The sequence below is a fragment of the Carassius carassius genome, chromosome 1 (genome assembly GCF_963082965.1).
Source record: "Carassius carassius chromosome 1, fCarCar2.1, whole genome shotgun sequence".
Taxonomy (NCBI): domain Eukaryota; kingdom Metazoa; phylum Chordata; class Actinopteri; order Cypriniformes; family Cyprinidae; genus Carassius; species Carassius carassius.
The window spans coordinates 52,107,662-52,121,864 of NC_081755.1; the positions used below are offsets into that span (position 1 = coordinate 52,107,662).

General features: G+C 37.3%; 1 protein-coding gene across 1 annotated transcript; it reads right to left on the reverse strand.

The window, feature by feature from the left end:
* Positions 1–1,447: 1,447 nt before the first annotated feature.
* On the reverse strand, positions 1,448–14,203 carry LOC132093306 (gastrula zinc finger protein XlCGF8.2DB-like). The gene is made up of 2 exons (XM_059499298.1): positions 13,984–14,203; positions 1,448–3,736 (listed from the first exon to the last, which is right to left on the reverse strand). The coding sequence occupies exon 2, from the start codon at positions 3,729–3,731 to the stop codon at positions 2,598–2,600; it is 1,134 nt and encodes a 377-aa protein (XP_059355281.1). The 5' UTR covers positions 3,732–3,736; positions 13,984–14,203; the 3' UTR covers positions 1,448–2,597.

Sequence of the window (14,203 nt, forward strand, 5' to 3'; positions counted from 1 at the left end):
ATCATTGCGTTGCATAAAAAATGGCTTCACAGGCAAGGATATTGTGGCTACTAAGATTGCACCTAAATCAACAATTTATAGGATCAACAAGAACTTCAAGGAAAGAGGTTCAATTCTTGTAAAGAAGGCTTCAGGGCGTCCAAGAAAGTCCAGCAAGCGCCAGGATCGTCTCCTAAAGAGGATTCAGCTGTGGGATCGGAGTGCCACCAGTGCAGAGCTTGCTCAGGAATGGCAGCAGGCAGGTGTGAGCGCATCTGCACGCACAGTAAGGACAAGACTTCTGGAAGATGGCCTGGTGTCAAGAAGGGCAGCAAAGAAGCCACTTCTCTCCAACAGAAAACATCAGGGACAGATTGATCTTCTGCAGAAAGTATAGTGAATGGACTGCTGAGGACTGGGGCAAAGTCATATTCTCAGATGAAGCCCCTTACCGATTGTTTGGGGCATCTGGAAAAAGGCTTGTCCGGAGAAGAAAAGGTGAGCGCTACCATCAGTCCTGTGTCATGCCAACAGTAAAGCATCCTGACACCATTCATGTGTGGGGTTGCTTCTCATCCAAGGGAGTGGGCTCACTCACAATTCTGCCCAAAAACACAGCCATGAATAAAGAATGGTGCCAAAACACCCTCCAACAGCAACTTCTTCCAACAATCCAACAACAGTTTGGTGAAGAACAATGCATTTTCCAGCACGATGGAGCACCGTGCCATAAGGCAAAAGTGATAACTAAGTGGCTCGGGGACCAGAATGTTGAAATTTTGGGTCCATGGCCTGGAAACTCCCCAGATCTTAATCTGACAAAGACAAAAAAAAGACAAAGAGGCGGGTGGACAAACAAAAACCCACTAATTCTGACAAACTCCAAGAAGTGATTATGAAAGAATGGGTTGCTATCAGTCAGGATTTGGCCCAGAAGTTGATTGAGAGCATGCCCAGTCGAATTGCAGAGGTCCTGAAAAAGAAGAGCCAACTCTGCAAATACTGACTCTTTGCATAAATGTCATGTAATTGTTGATAAAAGCCTTTGAAACGTATGAAGTGCTTATAATTATATTTCAGTACATCACAGAAACAACTGAAAGATCTAAAAGCAGTTTAGCAGCAAACTTTTTGAAAACTAATATTTATGTAATTCTCAAAACGTTTGGCCACGACTCTAGTTGATAAACTTACATCACTTACAAGTAGGGCCACAACATTACCTCCATTCAAAATGTTTAACAAACACTCTTCTAGTTCGGGATTCAGTTAGCAAATGCCAGGAATATTCTCCACAACAGAGTGAACAGCATCCCGTGTTTCCATATCGGCGGTCGTTTTTGATTTACCTTACCTAAACTACAATCTTAAACTCGGCGCTTAGTACGAAGTGTGACGTAGTCAGGCTACAGGATCAGCAGTTTAAGACATTAAATTGTAAGCACAAAACAAAAAAAAGATACTACTCATTTTCAATGTACATAAGACTTTATTGGATAAATCAAAAAGACATGTAAATTAATCTAACAAACACATTCATGCACATTCACACAAGTTGCAGAAACAAAGAGAGGAAAGAATGAGTTTAAGAGAGTGAAAATGTTAAACCCCATATTTATATCAATATAGGAAATTACTGAACAGCCTTTAACCAATAAACCGGCAAGAATCCGGAGGTTGTACTTGTGTTGCCTTTATTTTAAAGGAATTAATTTTATATGGTTGCAGAAAGGGGTTTCTATAGGTTGCTGATTGGCTGGAGTTCAGGAGTCATTGGAAGTGATGTCTTGGGCGTTGGCTGAAGGATGGTGTGGAGTCGTGTACCCTGGTTGAAGTTTTAAAGTTGGTGCAGACAACATCTGACGTAGCTTTGCGGCAAAACTTAGAACAAAAAAACTCTCAACAGGAAAATAAAATAAACTGGTGTAGAAGAAAGAAAGAAAAGCTGTTGAGACTAGATGGCTCGTCTTCTCATGGTGGTTGAGTAACAGCAAGCGTCAGGACAGCACACTTTGAAGAGTGTTTAAAGAGCAGGTCATATGGTATTTTAAGTGTCCTAATATTGTGATGGAGTCGCCTCCATAAAATGCTTAGAACAAACTGAATATTTGGGTTGGACTGTTCTGGAACAGTGTTGAAATGCAACTTAACCACTGATTTCTAGTCATGTCCTCTTTTGGAAGGCCAAACAAAGTTTCACTTCAACTCCACAACATGGCAACTGCGGCAACAGAGAATAAAAGTTGTGCCTTCTATCTTTGCATAAACCTTAAGGTTGGTGTTATGCAATTCTTCCCACATAGTGATGTAGAGATGCGGCGGTGTGGTAGAACGAGACGATTTAAGGGAGTGTGGTTGAACCTTAACTTTATAAAGGATCTCTTTTTGGATTTGAGACTTTGGTCTTTGCAACTTAACAGATCTTCTTTATGCAGCAAAAGCTTGTAACACTCAAAAGTGAAAGAAAAATGTGAAATTTCATCATATGAACCCTTTAAGACCCTAAAGAATCATATAAACTTGTGGAAAATAGGCATTCAATGTCCAGTTTAACGTAATTTTCAAGGTATCCTTTATGTGACAAAAGATTTTCCACACTGAGAGCAGGTGAAAGGCTTTTATGAAGTGTGAGTTAACAAATGCTTCTTAAGGTGAGTTTTCTGTGTAAAACTCTTTCCACAATGAGAGCAGGAGAAAGGCTTTTTCCCAGCATGAATTAACAAGTGCCTATTTAGGCCCGATTTCTGTGTATAACTCTTTCCACACTGAGAGCAGGTGAAAGGCTTTATCCCAGTATGAATTAACATGTGTTTTTCAAGGCTTGCTTTATGTTTGAAAGTGTTTCCACACTGAGAGCAGCTGAAAGGTTTTTCTGAAGAGTGAGTTACCAAATGATTCTTAAGTTGTTCTTTCATTGTAAAACTCTTTCCACACTGAGAGCAGCTGAAAGACTTTATCCCAGCATGAACTAACATGTGATACTTTAAGCTTGTTTTATGTGTGAAACTCTTTCCACACTGAGAGCAGCTTAAAGACTGTAGCCCAGTATGAATTGACATATGCTTATTAAGGAATGATTTCTGTGTAAAACTCTTTCCACACTCAGAGCAACTGAAAGTCTTTATCCAAGTATGAATTAACATGTGCTTATTAAGGTTTGCTTTACATGCAAAAGTACTTCCACACTGAGAGCAACAGAAAGGTTTTTCAGAAGAGTGAGTTACCAAATGATTCTTAAGGTGTTCTTTCTGTGTAAAACTCTTTCCACATTGAAAGCAGCTGAAAGGCTTTATCCCAGAATGAATTAACATGTGCTTATTTAAGCTTGTTTTCTGTGTGAAACTCTTTCCACACTGAGAGCAGCTGAAAGACTTTATCCCAGTATGAATTAACATGTGCCTATTAATGCTTACTTTAAACGTAAAACTCTTTCCACACTCAGAGCAGCTGAAAGGCTTTATCCCAGCATGAATTAACATGTGATCCTTAAGATTTCTATTACACGTGAAAGTGTTTCCACACTGAGAGCATCTGAAAGGTTTTTCTGAAGAGTGAGTTACCAAATGACTCTTCAGGTTATCTTTCCGTGTAAAACTCTTTCCACACTGAGAGCAGCTGAAAGGCTTTTTTTTTACTTCAGTTTTTTTAATGCTGCAAGTTGCTGATTTTTCTTCATTGACATCGGGAGCTTTCTGATCCTGATATTTCTCATCCACTTCTTTCAGATCTCGTCTTTGTTCTTTCATTTTCATCAGGCCTAAAATGAAATCATTATGAAGATGAAAATTAATTGAATTTTCAAAAAAAAAAAAGTATAAAATATTTGTGTACAGACAAAAACTGTCAAAACTTTCCCTTTTTAACACAGATCCATGAAAATCTCAAAACACTGCATTATGCTATTAATAGAAAGAGGTTTTGCAGTACGATCATTAAGTTTAATATATATTAAAGAAATAAATGGTCGACCAGAGCATGGTGCGATCCAATCCCACATAAGATGAGAGGAAATGGGGGATGCCCAAGGAACTCAATAGACTGAAAAAAGACAAAATTATTATGATGCTGGTATATAAAACTTATAAAAATATAAGTCCTTGGTTATCATACAAGTGTGTGCATGTGTTAATGGCCAATTTAGACCAAGAGGGCTGGACAAATGCTGATTTCAACATAAAAAAAATAAAGTTGTGCCATAGGGGTGTGTTGTTACAAAACTTGAACTGTCCTCCCTTCCAGCATTCCACCCATTTCCAGATCCTAAAAGAATTGGCCACAACTGGGACAAATTTATATTTATCATTTTCAAATATTATGGAGCGTAATGTGGTTTAACCTTATCAACTTTGATTACGCTCCATGAAGCTTTAGATTGAAGGTCAACCTAAATATGAAGAGCCTTGAGTTGAAAGGAAAAATTATAAAATTCAAAATTTGGTACAGCCAATCCTCCTGAAAGTATAGGATGCTGCAACGTGGCAAGTTTTATTCTGGGTCATTTACCATTCCAGATAAACTGGGAAAGTATGGAATTGATCTCTTTAAAAGTAACTTGGAGGAGGGGAAAGTGGCAACATGAAAAAATTAAATTAAGCAGGGGTAACAAAGTCTATTTGATGGTGGAGATTGTGCATTGAAGAGAGACTTTAAGATTATTCTATCTTTGAAATAGTATGATTATGGTCATGAATCTTATTCTGTGGAATGTCAGATTTCCTGATGGCTTCTGCTAATGGTTCAAGGGATAAACAAAACAGTAATGTTAAAAGTGGACATCCCTGCCTCGTTTCAACATTGTCAAGGGAACGGGGGTGAGATTACCAGTTAAAGGCCAATTTATACTTCTGCGTCGGGTGCGCGTAGTAGGTATGGCATAGCATACGCATTGACGTGCACCATACGTCGTAACCTTCGCCGTACCCTGACGCGCACCTCCTCAAAAATGTAACTACATGTCGCGACGAGGCGGAATGCTAGATCTGTGATTGGTCGGCTTGGTAGTATCACGTTTCCTCCTACGCTTTTCCGGAATGATCTTCTGCACTCTGGACCGCCCGCCATTTTTAAATTCCGAAATTCAATGAAGAGCCAACATGGAAATGGACCAAATGACTGAGCGATTAATTGAAGAAGTGAGGAAATACAGCCATCTGTATGACTCCTTTTCGGGAGATTACAAAGACTGCCAGATGGCAGTGATTTCATGGAGGGAGATTTCCTCCAACGTCGGTTTAGACGTAGCGGAGTGCATGAAGATGGAAGGACTCTCGAGACAAGTACGTTCGTCTCCGTAAAAAACTTGCCACAAGGAGCGGGGATCCAGGAGGAAAAAAAAATCCCAGCATTTTATTTATTCCTATCTTGGCTGGCACCTCATGTCAAACATCGGCTTACGGAGTCAAACTTTGACGATAAGGTAAATAATGCACGTCCTTTTATGTACCTCTATTGTGTTTCGGTTAGCTAACTTGCAAAAATAATATACCTGTGAGTCAAAAAGCATGTGTAATAGGTTGTAATTATATGTAATGGGTTGTATTTATATAATATAATAGATTGTAATTTTATTTGGCTTACAGAAAATACAAATGCAACAATTTAGCATTTGCAATGTATGAATATGCAGTTATTCAAGCTCTATCTATCTATGAATTAACAATGAATGCATCATCTTTTATATATAACTTATACTATTTGCCATTTCTTTCATAATCACAGGATGGGACTGATACCAGCTCAAACTCCACTGGTTTATCGGATGGGAAACCTCCAGCCAACAGCGATGATGACCAATTACCAAGTGGTAGCCCCCATCACCAGCCATCTCTTCCGTCCCCGCAGCCATCTCTTCCATCCCCATCTCTTCCGTCCCCGCAGTCATCTCTTTCCGTCCCCCAGTCCAAGAATGGCACAAAAAAGGAAGAGAAAAGAAAAAGATGACTGGGTCCAAGTGCAGAATGCTTGGTTGGAGGCTCAGTTGGAGGAACGGTGGGTGGAGCTGCAACAGAGACTGTGTCAAGGCAATGATAAGAGCGACCGGTTTGGACAAACTGTTGCAGATATGCTGCGGAGGGTGCCGGAGGACCACAGAGCACAGGTAATGTTCGACGTGTCGAAGATACTTTTTGAGTGGCAGCAAAAAAAAAAAAACAATTGTGCCTACTTTGACAACGTTCAACCTTTTAATTCTGCGCATATAGAAATGCACTGTATCTGCAGTTTGCAGTTTTGCTTTTTTTTGTTTAGTTTTTTATATAGTTTGCACTTTTGCATCCATTAATATTTATCTTGTTTTACTATTTGTGGAGGGTATAATGTTTGCACATTTTTATATATAGTATGCACTTTAGCTTTTTTATTTAATGTCTGTTCACACCATTTCATGCAGGTTATACGGTAGTTTGCATCATTTGTGAAGTTTCTCTTTTGCATCTATTTTTGATAATAATTGTAGATCATTGCATATTAATACATTGCACTATCATACTCATATTTGTATATAACCAAATGATTATTTTGGTCTAAATGAGTCTACTCCACCGAACTACTGTTATAAGCATGAGCCCCGTCAGACTGGTCGTGGGGGAGGTGTTGCAACAATATATAGTGATATTCTCAATGGTACCCAGAAAACAGGATACAGGTTTAACTCTTTTGAAATACTTCTGCTAAATGTTACACTGTCAGACATGCAAAAGAAATCTAATGTATCTCTTGCTCTGGCTACTGTGTATAGACCACCAGGGCCGTATACAGAATTCCTAAAAGAATTTGCAGATTTCCTCTCAAACCTTCTAGTTACAGTTGATAAGGCGCTAATCATGGGAGATTTTAATATTCACGTTGATAATACAAATGATACATTAGGACTTGCGTTTACTGACCTAATAAACTCCTTTGAAGTCAAGCAAAATGTCACCGGACCCACTCATCGTTTTAATCATACACTAGATTTAATTATATCTCATGGAATCGATCTTACTGCTATAGATATTGTACCTCAAAGTGATGATATTACAGACCATTTCCTTGTATCGTGCATGCTGCGTATAACTGATATTAACTATATGTCTCAGCGTTACCGTCTGGGCAGAACTATTGTTCCAGCTACCAAAGAAAGATTCGCAAATAACCTGCCTGATCTATCTCAACTGCTATTTGTACCCAAAAATACACATGAATTAGACGAAATTACTGACAACATGGGCACTATTTTCTCTAATACATTAGAAGCTGTTGCCCCCATCAAATTGAAAAAGGTTAGAGAAAAACGTACTGTGCCATGGTATAACAGTAATACTCACTCTCTCAAGAAAGTAACTCGTAGTCTTGAACGCAAATGGAGAAAAACTAACTTGGAAGTTTTTAAAATTGCATGGAAAAACAGTATGTCCAGGTATAGACAGGCTCTAAAAACTGCTAGGGCAGAGCATATCCACAAACTCATTGAAAATAACCAAAACAATCCAAGGTTTTTATTTAGCACAGTGGCTAAATTAACAAATTACCAGACGCCACCTGATTCAAATATTCCACCAATGTTAAATAGTAATGACTTTATGAATTTCTTCACTGATAAAATAGATAACATTAGAAATACAATAGCGAATGTAGATTCTACAGCGTCTAACACTTCAGTTTCATCCATCGCACCCAAAGATAAACTGCAGTGCTTTACAAATATAGGACAGGAAGAGCTAAATAAACTTATCACTGTATCTAAACCAACAACATGTTTATTAGATCCTGTACCCACTAAATTACTAAAAGAGCTGTTACCTGTAGCCGAAGAACCGCTTCTCAATATCATTAACTCGTCGTTATCTTTAGGTCACGTCCCAAAACCATTCAAGCTGGCGGTTATCAAGCCTCTTATTAAGAAACCAAAACTAGATCCTAGTGTACTGGCAAATTATAGGCCTATTTCAAATCTTCAATTTATGTCTAAAATTTTAGAAAAAGTTGTGTCTGCTCAATTGAGCTCCTTCCTGCATAAAAATGATCTGTATGAAGAATTTCAGTCATGTTTCAGGCCCCACCATAGCACAGAAACTGCACTTGTTAAAATTACAAATGACCTGCTTCTTGCGTCAGATCAAGGCTGCATCTCATTTCTAGTCTTACTTGATCTTAGTGCTGCGTTCGACACCATAGATCATGACATACTCATAGATCGATTACAAAACTATACAGGTATTCAAGGTTAGGCTCTAAGATGGTTTAGATCCTACCTGTCCGATCGCTACCATTTTGTTTACTTAAATGGGGTGTCATCTCATTTATCATCAGTAAAATATGGAGTGCCACAAGGATCTGTCCTAGGTCCCCTTCTATTTTCAATATACATGTTGCCCCTTGGTAATATTATTAGAAAATACGGAATTAGCTTCCACTGTTATGCTGATGATACTCAGCTATATATCTCAGCAAGACCAGATGAAACTTCTAAATTATCTAAGCTAACAGAGTGTGTTAAAAATGTAAAAGATTGGATGACAAATAATTTTCTCCAATTAAATTCGGATAAGACAGAGATATTAATTATTGGACCAAAAAACACCACACAGAATCTTGTAGATTACAATCTGCAGCTAGACGGATGTACTGTTACTTCCTCTACAGTCAGAAATCTGGGTGTTATATTAGACAGCAATTTGTCTTTTGAAAATCATATTTCCAATGTTACAAAAACTGCATTCTTCCATCTTAGAAACATTGCCAAGCTACGAAACATGTTATCTGTTTCTGATGCAGCAAAGCTAGTTCATGCATTCATGACCTCTAGACTGGACTATTGTAATGCACTTCTAGGTGGTTGTCCTGCTTCGTCAATAAACAAGCTACAGGTAGTCCAAAATGCAGCAGCTAGAGTCCTTACGAGGTCAAGAAAATATGATCATATTACCCCAATTTTACAGTCTCTGCACTGGCTACCTATTAAGTTCTGTATCAGTTACAAATTATCATTACTTACCTATAAGGCCCTAAATGGTTTAGCTCCTGCGTACCTAACTAGCCTTCTACCACGCTACAACCCATCACGCTCCCTAAGGTCACAAAACGCTGGACTTTTGGTAGTTCCTAGGATAGCAAAGTCCACTAAAGGAGGTAGAGCTTTCTCACATTTGGCTCCCAAACTCTGGAATAGCCTTCCTGATAATGTTCGGGGTTCAGACACACTCTCTCTGTTTAAATCTAGATTAAAAACGCATCTCTTTCGCCAAGCATTCGAATAATGCATCTCTTAAATTGTGAGTGTAGTTGCATCTGCATTTTTATTGTTTAGCTTGGTTTAAACTAATTTTACTTTGATTGGATCAGCAGCTATGCTAATGATGTCTCTATTTTGTTTCTATGTTTTGCCACGGATGTAACTAGGATTTACACAAGCTCCAGTCTGGATCCAGAACACCTGAGAAGAGATGATGCTGACCCTCAGAGGACCCCAGATGATGCTAACCTTGAATCAACAAACAGCACTAACAATTATTGCTACATGTGTGACTGCATCATATAATTACTATTAATTAATAATATTGATAGTTCATTGTCTAGCTGACTACGTCTTGTATTATTATTATTATTTTTTATTTTTTCTAAAATCCTGTCAAACGTGCACAAACTACTAGCTACTACTAAATATTGTAGAAACATAATTTACTGTAAAGTTGCTTTGTAACGATTTGTATTGTAAAAAGTGCTATACAAATAAACTTGAATTGAATTTAATATATAGTTTGCACTTTTTATTTAAAAAAAAAAACTGCTGTTTCCAAAAATGTGTGAAGGTTATTGCAAATAAACATTAACATATAGTTGCACACGTGTCTGTGTTTGCTACTTTGCATCTATTTTTAATATACAATTCAAGACCATTGCACCTGTTTTTTTACTATCTTTTACATTAAACAATTTGTGTATATAGTTTGAACCAATTATGTTGGTTCCTGCTGTATGCATATTTTATGGTTCAGGTTACAGTAAATTAAGATCTTACAGTTAATTTATTTGTATAGTTTTCTTTTTTGCATCTATTTAATGTAAACAATTATAGACCATTGCACCTTTACATGATGCATTATCTTATACATAGTTCGACCATTTGTATGTATAGTACAAACTAAAAAAAAAATCTATCCCTGCTGTTTGCAGATTGTATTGTGCAGGTTAATGTAAATAAAGGAACAATGACATGACTTTAAAACTGGACTTTATTTAAATGGTTTCATGTCATTTATTGGTGCATTACATTTTACACAAATACAATTTACAAATTCACCCTCTTTCTGTCTCAACTGGTTCACGGGTCGCACGTACCATCTCCTCCGATGCCTTCTCTCGTTTCTGCCTTTTAGTTTTAGTAATTTAACAAAAATTAACAGTTTTTGGACCTCGATAAGCTCCAGCTCCAACATGATCCGCTCTCTTTCAGTCGCCATAGTTCATAGAAGCCCGCGAGGATCGAGGAATGTAAACACAGTGGAACCCGCTCGCGTCAACTAGCGTTTTGGCGGTGTAACTGCAGAGCAAAACAGACATACGCAGAAGTATAAATGCTCACGACGGCATCGCCTACGTGCGTAGCCAACGACGTACACTATGGCGTACACTCGACGCAGAAGTATAAATCGGCCTTCAGACTGATGCCTCAGGTAATTAGTAGAGTGTCTTCATCATAGGAATGTTCACCGAAACCAAAACATTGAGGGACAATAAGCGGCTAGACCTCAGATTCAAAATAATAATTCTTGCCTCATTCCATGTAAACTTAACTCTGCCTTTGATTGTGGAAGTCAGTCATATTCCTCGTTCAAGGTGGACATCCATGTAGCTTGTTGATCAGAAAAAAAAAAGTTTTTTTCAAGGGCAAAAGAAACAAAAACAAAAAAAAAACCGAATCCTTGTATTGCACATTTTGTCATTTACCACAATATCTGAGGGTCTACATCACAAGCTATATTAATTTCGAGAAACTCCTTTATATGATAATTTAGAGAATTAATGAATGTCTGATTGTTTAATAATGATGTGTTAAGATGCCATCTAGAGGCCTTGGTCTTAATGTTGGAAAGGTGAACATTACATAATACTGCAAAAGTGATCAGACAACAAAATTGGTAATATAGAGTAGGGTTGTGCCGATAGACGATAGTATCATGTATCGATTAGCAGATTTATCTGTTGATAATTAAGACGATATTAGGCTCATTTTCCTATTAATGTATTCGATTATAATAATAATTAGGGATGCACCGGTTGACCGGCCATGAATCGGAACAGGACGGTTTTTGCTTAAAATATGCGATCAGCAATCGGCCGGGTTTTGGTCTTTTTAATCGGCCAATTTTTCCGGAAGTGCGCTCGCGTGCACAGACTACATTGTGATCATTCGCTATCATATCATTTGTGTGGAAGTATTTCGAAATCTGTGCGCAGGACACGGGCAGCCGTTCAGCTCTGGAAGTGCAGAGCTACACGTCTGAGGCACAGATAGCAGGAAGCCCCTACTTGGGAAGCGATCAGCCGTTGTTGTTGTACTGGTGCACAAAATAAGAGCCTTTCCTGCATAGTGTACCTGTCCGTGCCCTGTGAAGGGATGTTCAGCTCAACTTCTCATGTGTTGGATGAGAAATTAAACTGACTAATTTTTTTGTAAAGTAGAACCTGCATACACGTTTGAAAAGCCAGTAGTAAACGTCAGTTCTGTATAGGATGATTATTTTTATTTTACCTTAAAATTACATTTGACTTAATTTGATTTAAAAATCACCTGCTGTAGAAGCTGAAATTAGGGAAAAGATTCACATATTTTTTAACTTGAGACAATAGTTTTTTTATTTTTCATTGGCTCAAGTAAAAAAAATTTAGAATATAACCCTATTTTTTTTTTAATTGGATGAATGAAACGCTTTGCATCTTTGTTTTATTCGCACCAACATTTGATTTTAACATTTTGGAATAATGTATTTATATAGAATACTTTTATTTAGTCTCACTGGTTAAGACCTTTGTTTAAATTTAAAACCAAATTTAAAAACTAAAATACTGAATGCTGATTAAGAAACATCTTATTGAATGTGTGATGATTGTGTTGTTTGGACTGTAGAACTATGCAGTTATTGCCTTTAATTTCACATGGTTACAGTTAATCTTTTAATTTAAGGCCAGTTCTCTGTAGTTTCAACCCAAATCCAAAACAAAAGCTAAAGGCTGATGTCTGTATCATCTATGTTTGTATTGAATGTAGGCTACTTACTGTGCAGTTACTGCTGTTAATATCAGATGGTTATGGTTATTGTTTTCAATTGTTTGTTGCTTAAAAAAATAAATAAATAAATGGAGATCGGTATCGGAATCGGCCAGTTTGTTTGTTAAAAAAAATCGGTATCGGAATCAGCCATGAAAAATCATGATCATGCATCCCTAATAATAATAACTATTATTTTTATTAGGCGGCATATTATAATTCGGCTATCAAACTGCCCAGCTATTTCACTTCAGCACCGCATTTCACACACAGGAGAAGGATTAGGGCCTGTAGTCACTGAAGTTGTCCGCTTTGACTCGGATAACTCGTTAAATCCATGAAATGAAAGAGATAGAAAACGAGGAGTTGGTGTCCCGCACATTTAATGGCTGGTCCACGGCAACACGCTCTTCTCATAGATGATAGATTAACTCTTTCTTGGCATTACAAATAAAGTAAAGACAAAATAATTACAAGGCGGCAGAGCGAATGATAAGTTCGCTCTGATGTCTTATTATTTTCATGCACTCTGGAGTATAATGTGATGCAAGCAAAATAAAGAGTTTTGGCCGTTACAAAGTTTCCATCCATAAACAGACGTACATCGTCTGTAGATATAAGGTATTTCATTGCACTTTAACAAGTAAACTGAACGGCCTATATATGTGCAATATATTAAACGAGCCCTCACTAACTGAGTTTAATGCAACGGTTATGTTAGAACGCATCTCATTCTTGTTTCTGTGGCAGTGCGTCGAGCGCATCATGAGGCGTGCGTTCCGGAGCACTGTAGGACTGATGCATCAGTTCAATTCAACTGTACTCATAATATATGAACTTACCGGTTTTGAATACTTTAATATTGGGCATAAACGAACACGTTAAATATAGTGTTAAACTGCTGGACTTTAAATAAAATTTTCACCGTTGACTGATTTTGCAGAACATTTAGACGGATACCTTCAAAAAATCCAAAACACATTTGTTGCAGAATGCGGAACACATTTACAATTTATTGATTCGGTTTATATCGAGGTTTGTGTTTTGAATTCATATTTTGCCCATACAGACGAGCCGTGCCTGGAACAGACATTAGAATAAACAAGTTTACTTCTATCTTGTGACAATGCATTGTTTGACGTATGCATAATTCGAAAGCTGAATAAATAATTTTTCCATTGATGTATGCTTTGTTAGGATAGGACAATGTTTGGCCGAGGTACAGCTATTTGGAAAATATGTGGAATATGAGGGTGCAAAAAAGTCTTGAGGAAAATCACTTTTAAAGTTGTCAAAATTAACTTCATAGCTCTGCATATTACTAATCAAAAATTAGGTTTTGATACATTTATGGTAGGAAATTTACAAAATATCTTCATGGAACATGGGCTTAATGGGGTTTTTTTTGGCATAGAAGACAAATTGATCATTTTAAATCATCATCAATACAATGTTTACATCGAGGTTTGCCAAGCCTGATGTAAAACTGCTACTGACAGTGAAATGGGACTTCGTCTAGCGTAAAAACTAATTTAGTCTCACACACTAACAGTTATGTTCAACAGTTATGATTCTTAAAAGCAAAATAAAGTAAAATTAATTAAATCTCCTCAGTGTCTGTTCACTCTTATTTCCATAAGAACTTTGAAACGTGGATTTAAGAAGTTTTAGTAATACTTAAGATCTTATTTTTACATAAACGATCTGTGAATGTACCACATTCATATTTAATGACTATTTGAATAATAAACACCTACCTCCTTGTTTCTTGCGTTTTCTTCTCCTGGTTTCTGGTTCCTCCTGTTTTATTCTCTGGGCTTTTGGTTCCTTTTCTGGTTCCTTGTGTTTTATTCTCTGGGTTTCTGGCTCCTCTTCTGGTTCTTCATGCTTTATTCTCCAGGTTTCTGGTTCCTCTTCTGGTTCCTCTTGTTTTATTCTCCAGGTTTCTGGTTCCTCTTGTTTTATTCTCAAGGTTTC

Coding starts and splice junctions, on each gene's coding strand:
- LOC132093306 (XM_059499298.1), bottom strand. CDS start 3,731: ATGAAAATGAAAGAACAAAGACGAGATCTGAAAGAAGTGGATGAGAAA.